The 17,515-nt window shown below is 44.0% G+C and overlaps 1 protein-coding gene across 6 annotated transcripts in view; it reads left to right on the forward strand.

Moving 5' to 3' along the window:
- tfg (trafficking from ER to golgi regulator) overlaps positions 1-17,515 on the forward strand; it is a 146,324-nt gene that overhangs the window by 51,810 nt on the left and 76,999 nt on the right. For 4 of the 6 annotated variants that reach the window (XM_038801789.1, XM_038801791.1, XM_038801792.1 and 1 more), the window contains exons 4-5: positions 6,073-6,219; positions 12,051-12,218. In XM_038801789.1, coding sequence (XP_038657717.1) covers positions 6,073-6,219; positions 12,051-12,218 — 315 coding nt within the window. The remainder of the gene's footprint in view (positions 1-6,072; positions 6,220-12,050; positions 12,219-17,515) is intronic. The other 2 variants (XM_038801794.1, XM_038801795.1) reach the window with 1 other exon arrangement.

A 17,515-nucleotide genomic window follows, 5' to 3' on the forward strand; every position in this document is an offset into this window, starting at 1 on the left:
GTGTAATTGACAACAAATTAGATAATGGATTATTTTCTCAGCCAGCTGGCATGTGGGTGGTAAAGTACAGACTGCACAGGCAGGAACCGTGGCAGGTTCTTAATGTTAAAAATATGAAGTTAAAACTGAAACAAAGTATATTGAGCGTTCAAGGTGAGAGAAATATTGGATTAACGAGATTGTATAGTCTGCCTCCAAAACATCTATTAATCTAAGAAACTTCCTTTTTTTAAAAAGATGTTTTATTACATGACAAAGTTGTGAGCAAACCACATTTTAACATAAAATTTGCATTAGTGACTTGGCTGCCATCTGTACAGCATTTGAATACCAAGACCTGCTTTTGTTCAGTGGGGGGCATTCATTGGAAGCCATTGCCGAATAAGCACAAACTGGATTCTCTGTATAACCAATGGTACATGCCAAATTTTTGTTTGATATCTGTTTTATTCCTTAAAATTATGTGCTGTATGTTCTGTCTGCGTTTGTATATATTACAGCTGAGAAATGTGTTCTATTGCTGCCTAAACCTCTGACAAGAAATAATATCTTGTTGGTTAAGCCGACACCATAAAATTGATTTGTGGAATAATAGAACTATCTTTTGACATGTGAATTAATTGCAATTTATCCTCGTGATGCTGCTGGACTGCGTAATGCATACAAAACAAGCTTTTTCTTCACAGAATATACTGCGTCGAAACAGATTAATCAGCCCAAGTATTCTGCTGATGGTTTGTATACCCCATGATTCTGCTTTTATTCCATTGTTGTTATCTCTGACTTTGAGCATACCTTTCTGTTCCTTTTTTCTTGGAGCGGCATGGTAGCACAGTCGTTAGCATTGCTACCTGACAGCTCCAGCATCCTGGGTTCAATTCCAGCCTCGGGTGACTGTGTGGAGTTTGTAATTTCTCTCCGTGTCTGTGTGGGTTTCCTTCGGGTGCTCCGGTTTCCTCCCGCAGTCTAAAGATGTTCAGGTTAGGTGGACTGGCCACGCTAAATTGCTCCTTTGTTATGGGCCAGGGTTTAGAGAACCCCAAAGTGTATCATGGAGTTCACCTGACCCACAACTTTTAATAGATTGGTACAGCAGAACTAGAAAAGTATTTTTTAAAAGCAAAACAATGTTTATTCTATGAACTCAAGTTAACCTTTTTAAAACATACAGTGAACATCTTAGCAACCATCAATTCAAATACAACCCTGAAAGACTACACACTAAGTAATCCTCTAAGCTTTCCTTTTAACATCCATAAGACTTAAAAAACAAAACCTTTAACAGAAGCACATCAGGTTAAAGTCACTACTAAGAGCAGTTATTAGTTTTAAATCACCGAAGGATCGATTTACAGTTTTTAGATTACAGAGAGACTAATACCCCTTCTGGCTATGACTGCAGCTGTCCAGCTCTGAAAGCGAAATTAAAAACACACCCTGCAGCAAATAGCCGAAACCGAAAGTAAAAAGCTGACAGACAGCCCAGCTCCACCCACTCTCTGACATCACTGCAGTAATAAACACCCATTCTTAAAGGTACACTCACTACCTGAACCTGAAGAGTGACCCTCTCAAGGCGAACTTAATTTTCTCCTCCAGACAGAGATAGCTAGCCAGGTCTCCGACTTCGGGGGCTTTGAGTCCCTGCATGCTCGTAATATCTGCCTCCAGGCTACCAGGGAAGCAAAGGCCAGAACATCTGCCTCTTTCTCCTCCTGGATTCCCGGATCCTGCGACACCCCGAAAATCACCACCTCTGGACTCAATGCTACTCTTGTTTTGAATCCCTTGGGCATGGCATCAGCAAACCCCTGCCAAAATCCCCATCGCATTGGACATGCCCAGAACATGTGACATAGTTCGCTGGTCATCCCGCACATTTTGTGCACCTATCGTCCACCCCAAAGAATCTGCTCATCCGGGCCACTGTCATGTGAGCCCGGTGAACGACCTTGAATTGAATCAGGCCGAGTCTGGCACAAGTTGCGGTCGCGTTGACTGTACTCAACGCGTCTGCCCAGAGGCCCTCCTCTATCTCTCCCCCCAGCTTCTCCTCCCACTTTCGCTTCAACTCCTCGGTCTGCGTTTCCTCCGATCCCATAAGTTCCTTATAAATGTCAGAAACGCTCCCCTCACCTATCCATCCTCTGGAAACTACCCTGTCCTGAATCCCCCTTAGCGGCAGGAGTTGGAAGGTTGGTACCTGTCATAAACACCCATTTCTTAAAGGTACTCTCACATGACACCTCGCCCCAAGAAAAAAAATAAACCACCAACTTCAAGATGGTTTTATTTTTTACTTTTTCACTATCCTTTAAGAAATGCACACAGTAAATATAATTTTTTGTTTAAAAAGAAAACAACACGCAAACAGGTTCAAGAATATAGTCAATTTTTTTGCTTTTTCTCGAACTGGAATTCTTCTCGATTGACAGTCTCTTTGAACAAGAAGGTCTTTGCATGATCCATCCATTTTTCTATGCCTCGGCATTTTTCTTTAAAGTCAGATACTTTAGTTCAATCTGATCACAGAGTCCCTTGTAACACTCCAACACAGGAGCATTAGTTATCACAGCTTTCAGGCAGTCAAATGCCTGTTGAAATTCCGCTGTCCACTGAAATTTTTGACGTTTCTTCAGCAAGTCTATCAGTGGAGCAACCACGCTCCAAAAAGTTTTCACAAATGTTCGATCAAATCCACTCATGCCAAGAAATCGCATTATGTTCCTTCGTGTTGAGGGTATCGGAAACTCCTCAAGGAAAGTGACTTAGGGTTTTCCAAATTCACTTTTGGCTAGGCTTATCACCAAACTTGCCCCCTGAGGACTATGGAATAACTTCATCAGATTCTTCAAATGTTCTTTCCGTGTCTGGTTGAAAATTACCAAATCAACGAAGTATGCCGCACAATTGGGTAATCCTATATACCATCTGGAGTCACAAAAGCTGAAATCTCCTTCACCCTTTTCGGATAAAGGTACCTGCCAGTAATTTTTAAGTAAATCCAGTTTGGAAATAAAATCTGATTGTCCCACTTTCTCAATGCAATCCTCCAAACGTGGAATTGGATAAGAGTCTGTTCTTGTAACTGCATTAATCTTTCTATAGTCCACACACAACAGTTGGGTGCTGTCTGGTTTAGGTACCATCACTATGGGTGAGCTCCATTGGCTGCAATCCACTTCAATTATGCCATTTTTAAGCATACTCTCAATCTCTTTGTTAACCTGTGCCAATTTTAAAGGGTTAAGTCTGTATGGATGTTGTTCGACTGGAACAGCATTTCCCACATCTACATCATGTATAGCCATTTTAGTACGTCCCAATTTATCTCCACAAACTTGCCTACGTGACATCAATAACTAGGGGCTTTTCACAGTAACTTCATTTGAAGTCTACTTGTGACAATAAGCGATTTTCATTTCATTTTTTTTCAATAACTCTTTCAGGTCTGTCTGTTTTTCCTCTGGAAGGGTTATTCCAATTTTTAAGAACATCCTCATTTTCCAATTCAATTTGAGGTATGTCAAATTCACAGTCATCTGGTTCGTCACTTTGAGTTAGAATCATTAAAACCACCTCCTTTTCCTCTCCTTCCCTTTCAAAGTACCTTTTAAGCATATTCGCATGTCACACTCGGTGAGTCTTCCTTCTATCTGGTGTTTTTACCACATAATTCATCTCACTTAATTTCCTTTCAATCTGATAAGGTCCACAAAACCTTGCTTTTAAAGGCTCACCTACCACTGGGAACAACACTAAAACTTTATCTCCACTGGCAAAACTACGAACTTTGGATTTCTTGTCTGCTACCCGTTTCATCACATTTTGTGCAACTTTTAAATGTTGTCTAGCCAATTTACCTGCTCTATTTAATCGTTCCCTAAAATTTGACACGTAATCCAATAATATTATTTCCAATTTCTCACTTACCAATTTTTCCTTAATCAATTTAAGTGGTCCTCTTACCTCATGACCAAATATTAGATCAAAAGGACTGAATTTGGTTGACTCATTATGTGCATCCCTAATTGTAAACAGTACAAATGGAATTCCATTATCCCAATCCTCTGGGCAATCTTGACAATACGCCCTCAACATTGTCTTTAATGTCTGATGCCACCTTTCTAACGCTCCCTGCAATTCTGGATCGTACACAGTTGATTTAAATTGTTTTATTCCTAAGCTATCCATAACGTCTTTGAATAACCTTGAGGTAAAATTTGATCCTTGATCCGATTGTATTTCTGTGGGTAGTCCATATCTCGTAAAGAATTTAAGTAACTCCTCCACAATCTTTTTAGCTGTAGTATTACATACTGGAATGGCCTCTGAAAACCTAGTAGACACATCCGTTATAGTCAAAAGATATTGATTCCCACTTTTTGTTTTAGGAAGCGGTCCTACGCAATCAATTAGGACCCTTGTAAAAGGTTCCTCTAATGCTGGAATGGGTATTAAGGGCACTGGTTTTATAACCGCTTGAGGTTTCCCTATCACTTGATCGACAAAATGTAACTACATCTTTATGTAGTCCAGGCCAGTAAAAATGTTTTTGGATTTTAGCGTGAGTTTTCCTTATTCCCAAATGACCACCCACTGTACCTCATGTGCAACTCGCAACACCTCCCTTCTATACCCTACCAGCAATACTACTTGATGAACCTCTGCCCACTTTTCAGCTGCCTGCATATGTAAAGGTCTCCATTTTCTCAAGACATTACTTTTACGGTAAATAACACTCTGGTATATTGAATTCATTCCAAGAATTCCATGAGGGAAACGCTTTGTTCCCAATGTAATTTTTATAATTACTGTAGATCATTCCCATCTACTAATGGAGGCAGCACGGTGGTTAGCGCAGTTGCTTCACAGCTCCAGGGTCCCAGGTTAGATTCCCGGTTTGCTAGGTTACGGCGATAGGGTGAAGGTTTAGGCTTAGTAGGGTGCTCTTTTGAAGGGCTGGTACAGACTCCATGGGCCAAATGGCCTCCTTCTGCATTGTAAATTCTATGATTCTATGAATATCCATGTGCATTTCAGAGACCCCTGACGACCATGGTAGAAGTCTTTCATTTCTGGTTTTGTGATTCCATTTGATAGTGATGCATTTTCTGACAAAGTCAATAGCCAATTTTGGTTTCCTGTCAGGATTTGAGATGCAGGCTAAAGATGGTTAAATTACCACTAAGGTGGCAAAAATAATGATTAATCTATGGCTGTTAAGTAAAAAGAAATGAGATATTTAATGCACAAGTGCTTTTCTAGTATGGCTTCCAACATCCTCAACTTCCATTTGTGAATATTGTTTGTGAGAACAATGAGGAGTTGTATTAGCATTAATGGTCATTGCAGTCGATGCTTAATTATGTTGTTATTATGTAAACTGTGTTTTGTAACAACAAAAGAGAGAGTTTGAATACTTTGCTCAGTTTTGAGGTGGAGAAAATGCAATTTTTCCCCCATAGCCCTTATGCCCTCAAAAAGAATCAAGCACTCCATTAACTATTTTTTTTGTGAAGCTAAGAATGCATGGTATTTTTTAAAAATCCATAATGGAGTAATAATAAATGCATATGAGAGAGTTGCCTTGGCCATGAGCCTGATGGTGGAAGTGCAAGATCATCAGTTTTCTGTTCATCTAAAGTTGGACACACTATATTTGAGCATTATAGCCCATGTTCTGTAGTTGACTTGCTGGCATGTTATTTCTAATCCTATTAAAAAAGATATGTTTTTGGTGGGAGGGACGGGAGGAAAGATAATTTTCAGCTATGCTAATATGGTTTCCCATTGGATAGTTTTATGTAAATTAGGAGAGTTTGCTGTTTGATATTCCAGAATAAAGAGCAAATTACAATGCAGTACATTTAATCATGCTCCCACTGCTTGGCACCAAGGATGCATGTGCAGATTATTACGATATGAAATGTGTCATCATGTTCAAATCACAAAGGCTGTACTATGAGGAGACATATATTTTACCTCTAACAAATATGCCTTTTCTTTGATCACAAATGATGTTATGGTATTGTTGATAATTTAGTGAGGCTTTTTCTATTTTTGTAATAGTAAATGGGCAACCACGACCGTTGGAGTCTAATCAAGTTAAATATCTTCGCCGGGAACTCATAGAACTTCGGAATAAGGTGAATCGACTGCTGGATAGCTTGGAGCCACCCACTGAACCAGGTCTTTCAGCTAATATCCCAGAAAATGGTACGTAGGATTCCTGGCCTTGCTTTTGTGCTCCTCTCAAACATCTGTTGTGTCGATGTCTATAACCTACAATCCATGTGTTTTGTAAAATAAGTACTTCGTTCATTTTCTTTTCACTGAGTACATTAACACAAGCTTTATGGAAATCTGAGGGATTTCATAGTTGTTGTGCACATTTGTACTGTAATTCCCAGATGTACAATAGGTATATAATGACTTTAACATTCTGTGTAAAATAACAATTGTAGGAGAGATTTTGGTGCCCTGGGAGGTATCCAGATTCATTTTTTAAAAAAGCTTGCCAATCCACTTCATTCACTGTTCCTTGCTGTTCTGACTTCTTCACCTGATAAAATAATAAAGTCAGAACTGTTGGATGCACAATTAAGTTTAAAAGTAGACGGTTATGGAGGTGCGGTATACACGATTTTCAATAGTTGTATGCATGTCAGGATACATTCCAGCATATATGGTGGCCGATTTTTATACAATGATTATATCTCTCCTCCCAATCACAAACGGGTACTGTTACTTTTACCAAATCCAAACAAATCTTCAGACAGGTGTTTTGAAAAATATGCCTCAGCAGTAATATTTTTGTTGGAATGAAAAGTCATCTGAACTGAGGAATTGTTTTTGTTGTAGCTAGCACTAGTCATCCTATCAGAACAGTGCTCTTCTACCTCAAAGTATTTTGGTTTCACCAGCTGCATTGTAAAACCTAAAACCTATTTACTTTGTCTACGTTTTAAGCAGTGGAGGTAAAACCTCTTTGCAGCTCTGTATTTTTACCAGCCTGAGCATTGAAATCCAATCAAAATGTGCAGTGCGGCAATTTTGTATTATTTTAAGCTTGAATCTAATCAGTTTTATTTCTTTATATTCATCACTTTATTTTCATCATTTTTCACTTCCAGTTGTTCTGAAACTGTAATTAAATAACCAAAAAGCAATTAGCTTAAAATTAGGTAAATAAAATCTCATCAACTTGAGGAAATGACATTGCAAGTATGCTGCAGAACCGGGTTTCTCACATTTTTCCAAAATTTTGCGGTACCCATCGTGACCACGCAAGTACATCAGCGAACCCCAAGCATTCCCATAATGTCGACGCCTATTGTTTTGCTGCAAAATAGCTGCGAGCACAGAAATCAAAGAGGAGTGGGTGATCTAAATGTTTTCATTAAAAGAAATTGAAGTCTTATACCTTTCATTTTTAATGGGAGTGATGATGGAAAGTTGATAATCATATTGGGCATGTACGTCTCCCCACACACACACGTCTTCTCACACACTAACGTCTTCACAGATACACAGGTTTCTCCCCCCCCCCCCCCCCCCACACACACACATGCACATCTCTTCTCCCCCTGCCCCACATGCACACACACACACGTCTTCTCCCACACATGCACGTCTTCTCCCCTCACACACGTCACCCCCCTCACACACTTACCTCCCCCTCCTCTCAAACATAGGTTTCCTCCCCACACGCATGTCTCCCCGCCCCCTTACATACCTCTTCCTGCCCCCCCTCACACACCTCTCCCTCTCTCTCTCTCACACACACGCACACACACACACCTACCTACCTCTCCGGCCCCTACTCACACATGTCTCATGCCCCCAACACAGACATCTCCCATACCACATACATTCATGTCTACCTGACCCCTCACAAATTTCCCCTCCCCTTTCTCACACACACGGCTCCCCCCCATGCGTCTCCCAGTCTCTCGCAAGCGTCTCCCCGTCTCTCGCACGCGTCTCCCCGTCTCTCGCACGCGTCTCCCCCGTCTCTCGCACGCGTCTCCCCCGTCTCTCGCACGCGTCTCCCCCGTCTCTCGCACGCGTCTCCCCCGTCTCTCGCACGCGTCTCCCCCGTCTCTCGCACGCGTCTCCTCCGTCTCTCGCACGCGTCTCCCCGTCTCTCGCACGCGTCTCCCCCGTCTCTCGCACGCGTCTCCCCCGTCTCTCGCACGCGTCTCCCCGTCTCTCGCACGCGTCTCCCCCCGTCTCTCGCACGCGTCTCCCCGTCTCTCGCACGCGTCTCCCCCGTCTCTCGCACGCGTCTCCCCCGTCTCTCGCACGCGTCTCCCCCGTCTCTCGCACGCGTCTCCCCCGTCTCTCGCACGCGTCTCCCCTGTCTCTCGCACGCGTCTCCCCCGTCTCTCGCACGCGTCTCCCCGTCTCTCGCACGCGTCTCCCCGTCTCTCGCACGCGTCTCCCCGTCTCTCGCACGCGTCTCCCCCGTCTCTCGCACGCGTCTCCCCCGTCTCTCGCACGCGTCTCCCCCGTCTCTCGCACGCGTCTCCCCGTCTCTCGCACGCGTCTCCCCCGTCTCTCGCACGCGTCTCCCCCGTCTCTCGCACGCGTCTCCCCCGTCTCTCGCACGCGTCTCCCCGTCTCTCGCACGCGTCTCCCCCGTCTCTCGCACGCGTCTCCCCCGTCTCTCGCACGCGTCTCCCCCGTCTCTCGCACGCGTCTCCCCCGTCTCTCGCACGCGTCTCCCTGTTGAAGAAATTATAAGTCAGCACTTCGAGTTTTCGCCAAAGGTCCTTTATTTAACATAAAGTTCGTGGGGGGATTAGAGAGACCACAGTCATTCCAAATGTCCCACTTTACAAAGGTAAGGCACGCAATTTAAAGTAAGCAATATCTAGGACAAAAGGCATTCTTTAGATTAGCAAAAAAGACAGAAAAACGAGCAGGACGGAGTTAGAGTTTAATAACAGGCCTCGAGTTCCTCGCTAAGAAAAATAATAATTGTCTCCTGTCAGCAAAACAATGTGCAGCTGTATGCTTGTTTACATTGTATGACCTTCTGACTATTTCATACAGAACTTCTTGACTAAAAATAAGGCTAAATATCCATCCTGCTTTGCCAAGTGCCTTTTTCCATGAAATATAGTCAAGCGGCTGGTTAAAATGAATACAGGGTATTAAGGCAAATAATCCGCCAACTAAAGTCCTTTCTACACTTCCCATCTCTCGCACGCATCTCCCCCGTCTCTCGCACGCGCCTCCCCGTCTCTCGCATGCGCCTCCCCCGTCTCTCGCATGCGCCTCCCCGTCTCTCGCATGCGCCTCCCCCGTCTCTCGCACGCGCCTCCCCCGTATCTCGCACGCGCCTCCCCCGTATCTCGCACGCGCCTCCCCCGTCTCTCGCACGCGCCTCCCCCGTGTCTCGCACGTGCCTCCCCCCGTCTCTCACGGGTCTCCCCCGTCTCTCTCACGGGTCTCCCCCGTCTCTCTCACGGGTCTCCCCCGTCTCTCTCACGGGTCTCCCCCCGTCTCTCACACGGGTCTCCCCCGTCTCTCTCATGCATCTCCCACATCTCTCTCACGCGTCTCCCCCGTCTCTCACATGGGTCTCCCCCGTCTCTCACATGCGTCTCCCCGTCTCTCACACGCGTCTCCCCGTCTCACGTGCGTCTCCCCCCCGTCTCTCACGTGCGTCTCCCCCCCGTCTCTCACGCGCGTCTCCCCCATGTCTCACACGCGTCTCCCCGTCTCTCACATGCGTCTCCCCCGTCTCTCATGAGTCTCCCCCGTCTCTCTCCTGCGTCTCCCCCGTCTCTCACACGTGTCGTCCACCGTCTCTCACACGCGTCTCCCCCGTCTCTCTCACGCGTCAGTGACCCAGAGTCGGGATCGAACCTGGGACCTTGGCGCCGTGAGGCAGCAATGCCAACCACTGCACCACTGTGCTGCTCTTCAAGGATGGCCCACAAGAATACCAGCTTCAAGGCACATCACCTCAAAAGGCTAAGGCACAAAAGACTTGCATGAAAACCAGTCTTCCAGAAAGCGGACAAGATCTCAGACAATCAGCGGGATGATCCCGTCAGAGGTTTACAATGAGCTGTGCACAAGGGACACATTTGGCAAGCATATCATGTAAATTAAAGCTCAGTTGAATCGGCATATTATGTCAATTAAAGCTCAATTAAATCTGTACATACACATGCGACGTGTTAAAAGGTTTAAAAATAATGTTTCTGTGTATGACAAAAAATGTTTGCCTGTATAAATATTAACATTTCTAAAGGAAGGAGGATGTGGTGATATGTCTGTGAATAGTATTGTACGCAGTTAGCAATGCGATCTCCAACCAGCTGGTGGCTTCAGACCTTGGTCGCGTGATGTAGGAGACTCATCAGTTGGTAGTGAGATGTACAACAGGACAACACATTGGGTAGTTCCAGAGCAACCTAGTCTGTATGGTATTCTGTATGTTATCCTTCCACATGTTCATCAATAAATCATCATTCTCGTTAAGGCACCAGCAGTTCTGTGAGCATTATTGCAACGGCATGACAACAGAACATAACAGATTTAGCCAGGGAAGGTTCGTTCATAACGTGGCCAAGTAGATTAATTATTAGCTGTAAATCCTTCCAGAACATCTGATGTACTTGTGGGTGGTTCAGCATGTTGGCGGCATTTGTGTTGAGTGCAGGCAAACAACAAGACTTCCTGCACTAGACTTCCTCCACTGGTGTGGTTGACAAGATTTATGTCAGCTCAGGGTTGTGTCGGTTCGAGTCAGGTGAGGTTTTTAAAAAAAAGTGCAGATTTATTATTTACAGATAAAGGATACTCGCCTTGTATAATACTGGTGCCAGATTGGCATTTATCAAGGTCGCCTTGTTTCATGTGGATCATATTAAGCAAACCACTAAATACCTACAGCACTTTACAATTTGTTGATCTCGAGGCTAGATATAATGGGTAACGTTGGGCGTATTGCAAACACAGGCTCAGTCTCCACACCCCTGCTCGCATACTCCGACTAAAAGATAAGCACAAATGCCAATTCTCTTGAGGAATAAGTCGAGGGGATGCTGGATGTTGTCCAGGATTGGCAGTTGGTGCAGTCTAGAAGTTGGCTCAACTGCCCATGTTATTGGTGTCCACTTTCTGAAGAAAGATAGAGTTTATTTTGATTGCTTGCATTTTAGTTCAGATAATAATAACCTTTTATTGTCACAAGTATGAAGTTACTGTGAAAAGCCCCGAGTCGCCACATTCCGGCGCCTGTCCGGATAAGCTGGTGCGGGAATTGAACCCGCGCTTTGTTCTGCATCACAAACCAGCTGTCTAGCCCACTGAGCTAAACCAGATGTATTAGACTATGATTGCAAGAGAATACTATTAAAATCACTCACATTGGCATGGCATCAGTTCCCTCCCTGCCCTCTGTACCAGTGGGACCAATGTGGACATCTGTGATTTTCAAGATGTTTGGACCCACAAAGTTTTGTTACTTAAATTTTTTGCAGAACTCCCAGGTGGCTCAGTAAAATGGTTTCCTCAGGATGATGGAAGGCTGGATTTGGCACAACTGCCCACAGATTTTTGATTTGACAGTGTGACTTTTGAGACCATTGGCTAATGATTTTTGTCATTGTGTAGTGAATGTTTTGCAGTCTTTTCTCTAGTTTTGTTATCCAGTTTAACAGTTCATGGGTGAGGATTTCCAATGTTACATGTAATAAAATTTCAAACCTGATAAAGATTTAATTTTAACCGTATCAGAAAAGCCTGAAAACTCAGTTTAAAGTTGGGACCCAGTGTCCAGCAATATATAAAGTACTAATGGAAGGTTAATGGTACATGTGTAACATCGTGACCATGGTATTTTATTTTCAAGTGCCTGTCCATGCCTCCCTTTTTCCTCTCCCACCAACCCCTTTTATTTTTTCTTAGTTTTACCCAAAGTTGCACATTTTTAAATAGACTGTTGGAAAAACTGGCTGTGGCCCTGCTGCAATTAAGTGACTCTCGAAGTGGCCAAGACATTCTTTCAGTTTTGTGCTTTGTTACAGATGCAATTGAGGGAAGAGATGGAAAGCCTTTGGCACCGGATTCCACAATTAAGCAGCCAGTTCCTGTTAGTGCGGCCAGCATGTCTGCCTTTGATCCTTTAAAAAATCAAGATGAAATCAACAAGAATGTAATGTCATCATTTGGTCTGACTGAAGACCAGGTTTCGGGTAGGTGTACTGAATTAGATTTGCGTGAGTAATTTAAAAAAAAATCTTTCCTTAAAATTTCATACTTCCAGTTTCGCTGATACACATGACCAGCTAAAGAAAATGATTAAAACTACACTGTAAAATAATGTTCAAACTTAGCTTTTAGAGAAAATTGGATATTTAAAATCTGTATCTTTCTACAAACACCTGTTTATCCATCATGTTTTAAAAAATAAAATTTGCCCTGTACCTGATTATCACTTCGTATTATTTGGGGGCGGCCACTCTGAGAATCATTTGCGCGTCCATGTCCCCCAGCAAAATATATTCTCTAAGTAATTGGAACCGTCTCTTTGTTCATATGTTTAGTTACCATGCAGAGATCAAATAAACAATCCAAAGCATCTTGTCATGGTAAGAATCACGAACTGTGAACATTTTTATTGACTGAACATATGGAGAGATTATGCTGGCGAAGTACGCATGGTCCTCGAATTTATGCTGCTGGAATTTTTATTTCTGTTGCAATAAAACTCATGTTTTAGTATTTAAATGGCTAGTTGATCTTGTGGCCTCAAATTCTCCTCCGGGAAACATGCTGCAGTTGGAGTTACTTATTCGCACCCTTGTTTCTTCTTTGCCCTTGTATCATTGTTTTTGGATTTGCTAGCTAAGCACTAAGAACTGTTGGAGACGGACCTGCGGCTGGCCCTGGAGTCGGACCAGGCAGAGGTTTAGCTTAGTACAATCTGGAACCTCGTTGTACTTGTTTGCCATGGAAAATGATCTGTGGGAGAATCTGATTCATTGAATCACACAGCTGACCAGAATTATTTGAATATAGTTGTGTATATTTTTCTAAGGTTGCTATGACAGCTGTGTGTAAGACAAAATCCAGCAGCCTCCCCTTCAGTGTGCGACTCGTGAAAAGGGTCTCACTGCCATGTACTAGCAAATGATCTAAAAGTATTTTTCCAAGTTCTTGCCTTTTAAGTCGCATCTGAGAACGCTGAACATTTTAAAAAGTTTATTTGGGGAATTCTTGATGCCATTTTGCCAGCACTTGTTCCATTATGTGTTCTAATTGATTTTCACGAAAGTTTAATTTGTGACTTTGAATATTTGAGCTTTAAATATAAACTGAGGACAGTACAACATGATAGAATTCAACATAGCAAAATACTACAAATGCTAGAAATCTGAAATAAAAACAGAAAATTCTGGGAGTATTCACAAGTCTGACAGAATCTGTGGGAGAGAAATAGTTTTACTTATGATAGAGTCGGAGCTGTTTAATACCGTCGGGATGTACGCATGAGGCTTTTGAGATATATATTCAACTAAGTGCCTCGAATTAGAAAATACGGTAACAGATGGGATATTGGCAATATGGGTTATCCCTCTGGCACTTTCACTTTTGATCACCTTAGCGTATTCCACTCCTTGTTTCCTCTTAAAATTCCCATTTGACCACATGATGCAGGAGTAGTCCTGTGTCCACGGGCTCTGGAGCTACTTGCTTACAATCCACCATATATTTTTATTACCTGGAACACAGCTGCCTAATTCTTGAATTAGGAATATATATCATGTCCCTGGAAGACTCCTGGTTGAGTATTGGCAGAAAATATGCCGAAAAATGTTAAGACATCTGGCGTTGAAGCGGCACAGGCGGATTCAGCGGGGTTGGAGGTGGCCTTTCAACATGGCGGCCTGATCCCCAGAGCGGTCTCAGCCCAACACTTTCGGCGGCGGTGAAAATGATGACTGCCGACATTACTGTGTAATTTATCAGAGGCTTGGTGTGCTGACTCTGAACTTGTGTGTTCATGTAGCCAAGTTGCAGAATACTATTAAAAGGCTTGATGATACAGAGGCAAGAATCCTGAACATCAGACATATTGCTTCCTCGGCAGGGGTTCAAATCTAATCCATGGAAAACCAGCCACATGGTATCTCAGAAGTCCTGGAAGATTTGGAGAACCGTGGTTGGAAAAAGAGTATCTGTTGTTGGTCTGCCTGAGGAAGTGGATGACAAGGCTCCTATTAAGTTCTTTGAAAACTGGCTCCCAAGTTTTCTTAAGCTGAATATGAAGGCTAGGCGTTTAAAATTGTCCGTTGAGGCCAAGGGACAATCTTCACCCCAGGCCTATAATCATTTGCTTCCACAATTTTTTAGATCGGCAGAAGGTCCTGGAGACAGTAAGGCGTGATGGTAAGGCATGGTGGGACCGGGCTCCACGAGGGCGCGAGGATTTTTCCTTCCCGGACTTTGCGGCAGCGATGCAGGTAAAGTTTTGAGGCATCAATGAAGTTCAAACTCAAGGTGGCTGGAGTGAATAATGCCCTGCAACCCTGAACATTACATCCAATGACTCAGCAAAGTCTTTTGATAATCTGACTGCTGCCTTGGCCTTCATCAAGACAATAAGGGACAAGGATTTGACTGGTGGTCTACAACTCGGGCAAAAGCAAATCTTTAATCCAGACTTTTTCCCTATCATTGTGTTGTTTGTCTAAATTTATAGTCTCTCATTCTGTTTAAGGGAGATGCTAATATTTGAGCACTATGGAATATCATGTTCTTCTCCTTGACTGTTAAGGGACTCTTGTCAGTTTAGTCATGGTAGATGTTCCATATGTTCATTATCTGTCATTCTTTCTCATCATCCATGTCTTAATCGTGGCAGAATTGAGTGGTGCCATTACTGGAGGAAGCATGGTGGAATGCAGGTCTTCAAGTGTGCGCTTCGAATGCGGGCGATACATCTGATTTCCATTCCGTTGTTGGCTTTTTTTTCTCTCCTACTTATTGCGTTCATCCTGGTGGTAATGATAGTATGGCCATGGGGTTAATCCTGCCTGATTGTGGTGTGAAAATTCAGCCTTATTCTTCTTCTGTTTCCTGAGTTGGTTGGCCAGCTTCCTACTCTGTACGCTCCCTGTACTCATACACTGCCCTACTGCCGTTCCCGTGGACACCAAGCCGAACTCCATGTGGAGCTTCTGCTTCTCCTTCAACAATCCCGCTTCTGGGGCCACCCAATACCTCCTGTTCACCTGCAGAATCGAGCACACCAACCGTGTCATCTCTGCTTGTTTCACCTTTTCCATATGCACCCGGATTGATATGAACTCTTAATATCAGGAACCTCCCTCCTGAATCTCACCCCCTTCTTAAAGAGGGTAGCCTTCACCTGATTGAACGCGGCTTCCTCTTCGCCAGATCTGCACCCAGGCCCTGGTACACCCGGTGCTCATTGCCTTCCCAGGGGCACCTCCTTGTCTGCCTTGCCCCCTTCAATATCTTCTTATCGAGCAATCGGTGGAACCGCACCACCATTGCCCTCTGCTCATTCTCCAGCGGCATCCTTATCAACAACCTGTGTGCCCGGTCAACCTCCAGAGGCCAGTCGAAGGCTCCCTCCCCCATCAGCTTCTCCAGCATCTTAGCTACGTATGAGCCAACGCTCGCACACTTGATGCCTTCAGGCATCCCCATGATTCTTAAGTTTTGACTCCAGGAGTGAGTGTCTCGGTCCTCCACCTTCTCCTTTTGCCGCTTTTTAGCCAGCATCTTTCAAATCTTGGCCAACAACGAGGTAAGCTACTCCTTGTGCTCCACCAGCGCCTCCTCCACTTTCCGAATGGCCTGGCCCTTGGACTCCAACCTCTGTGGGATATGATCAATTCTCGCTTTTAATGGTTCCACCGCCTTGGCTCGGTCTTTCTGGGCGTCCTTCCTCTGCCGGCTGAACTTCTCATTTAAGAAGTCCATCAGCATAACAGCAAATGGGATTATTATTTAAATGATAAAATATTAAACCATGCTGCTGTGCAGAGAGACCTGGGTGTGCTAGTGCATGAGTCGCAAAAAGTTCGTTTACAGGTGCAACAGGTGATTAAGAAGGCAAATGGAATTTTGTCCTTCATTGCTAGAGGGATGGAGTTTAAGACTAGGGAGGTTATATTGCAATTGTATATGGTGTTAGTGAGGCCACACCTGGAGTATTATGTTCAGTTTTGGTCTCCTTACTTGAGAAAGGACATACTGGCACTGGAGGGTGTGCAGAGGAGATTCACTAGGTTAATCCCAGAGCTGAAGGGGTTGGATTACGAGGAGAGGTTGAGTAGACTGGGACTGTACTCATTGGAATTTAGAAGGATGAGGGGGAATCTTATAGAAACATATAAAATTATGAAGGGAATAGATAGGATAGATGTGGGCAGGTTGTTTCCACTGGCAGGTGAAAGCAGAACTAGGGGGCATAGCCTCAAAATAAGGGGAAGTAGATTTAGGACTGAGTTTAGGAGGAACTTCTTCACCCAAAGGGTTGTGAATCTATGGAATTCCTTGCCCAGTGAAGCAGTAGAGGCTCCTTCATTAAATGTTTTTAAGATAAAGGTAGATAGTTTTTTGAAGAATAAAGGGATTAAGGGTAATGGTGTTCGGGCTGGAAAGTGGAGCTGAGTCCACAAAAGATCAGCCATGATCTCAGTGAAAGGTGGAGCAGGCTCGAGGGGCCAGATGGCCTACTCCTGCTCCTAGTTCTTATGTTCTTATATCAGCTGCTCCGTTGACCTCTGGGCAGGCAGGGCTGGCCCTTTACCCTCCGCCATCTTCACCTGTGGCGAATGAAGATTCTCATGCTCCAGCTGATCCCGACTTCTCGACCTACCTCTGGTCTATGGATCCATCCACCAGCCCCACCAGTGGAGTTTAACTTTCTTCAGTCACCCCTTCACCTTTTTTCACGAAAGCATCCACCCAGCAAACTGAACAGGACCAAAAACGCCACCTCGAACGGGAGCTGCCAAATGTACGACCATTCACTCCATGGCTGCCACCGCAAATATGAAATTTCTATTTGACGTTTAGTATTTAAAAGTAATCCATTTATTACATTGCTATTTCATTTTGCAATCTGGATTTGTGCCGAGAGTTGATTTTGTAATATTTTGCCCAGTTGAAAATTCAGTTTACTATTGGTATTTTCTTTGTGTGATCGAGGATGACTTGCTTCCACTCTGATTCGATGGGTTCTGAGATGGCTGATTTAACTTCAATGTGTGATCTGCAGGGTCTTCCACATGTGGAGCTTGATGGGTTATTTGGTGGTTTGTGAGCTCGCCCTGACTTATTCATTAAGTATTTCCAATGTTCTCCTGGAAGATTCCTGCTGCAAATGAGTTCCAAGTAGAGCAGTTGCTTCGGGAGTCTGGTGTTAGGCATACACACATGCCCCGTCCAGCAGAGCTGGTGTTGAGTGATTAGCACCTCGATGCATGGCTTGGGAGAGGATGCTGCTGTTAAC

Source organism: Scyliorhinus canicula, chromosome 7 (assembly GCF_902713615.1).
Source record: "Scyliorhinus canicula chromosome 7, sScyCan1.1, whole genome shotgun sequence".
In the NCBI taxonomy this organism is placed as follows: Eukaryota; Metazoa; Chordata; class Chondrichthyes; order Carcharhiniformes; family Scyliorhinidae; genus Scyliorhinus; species Scyliorhinus canicula.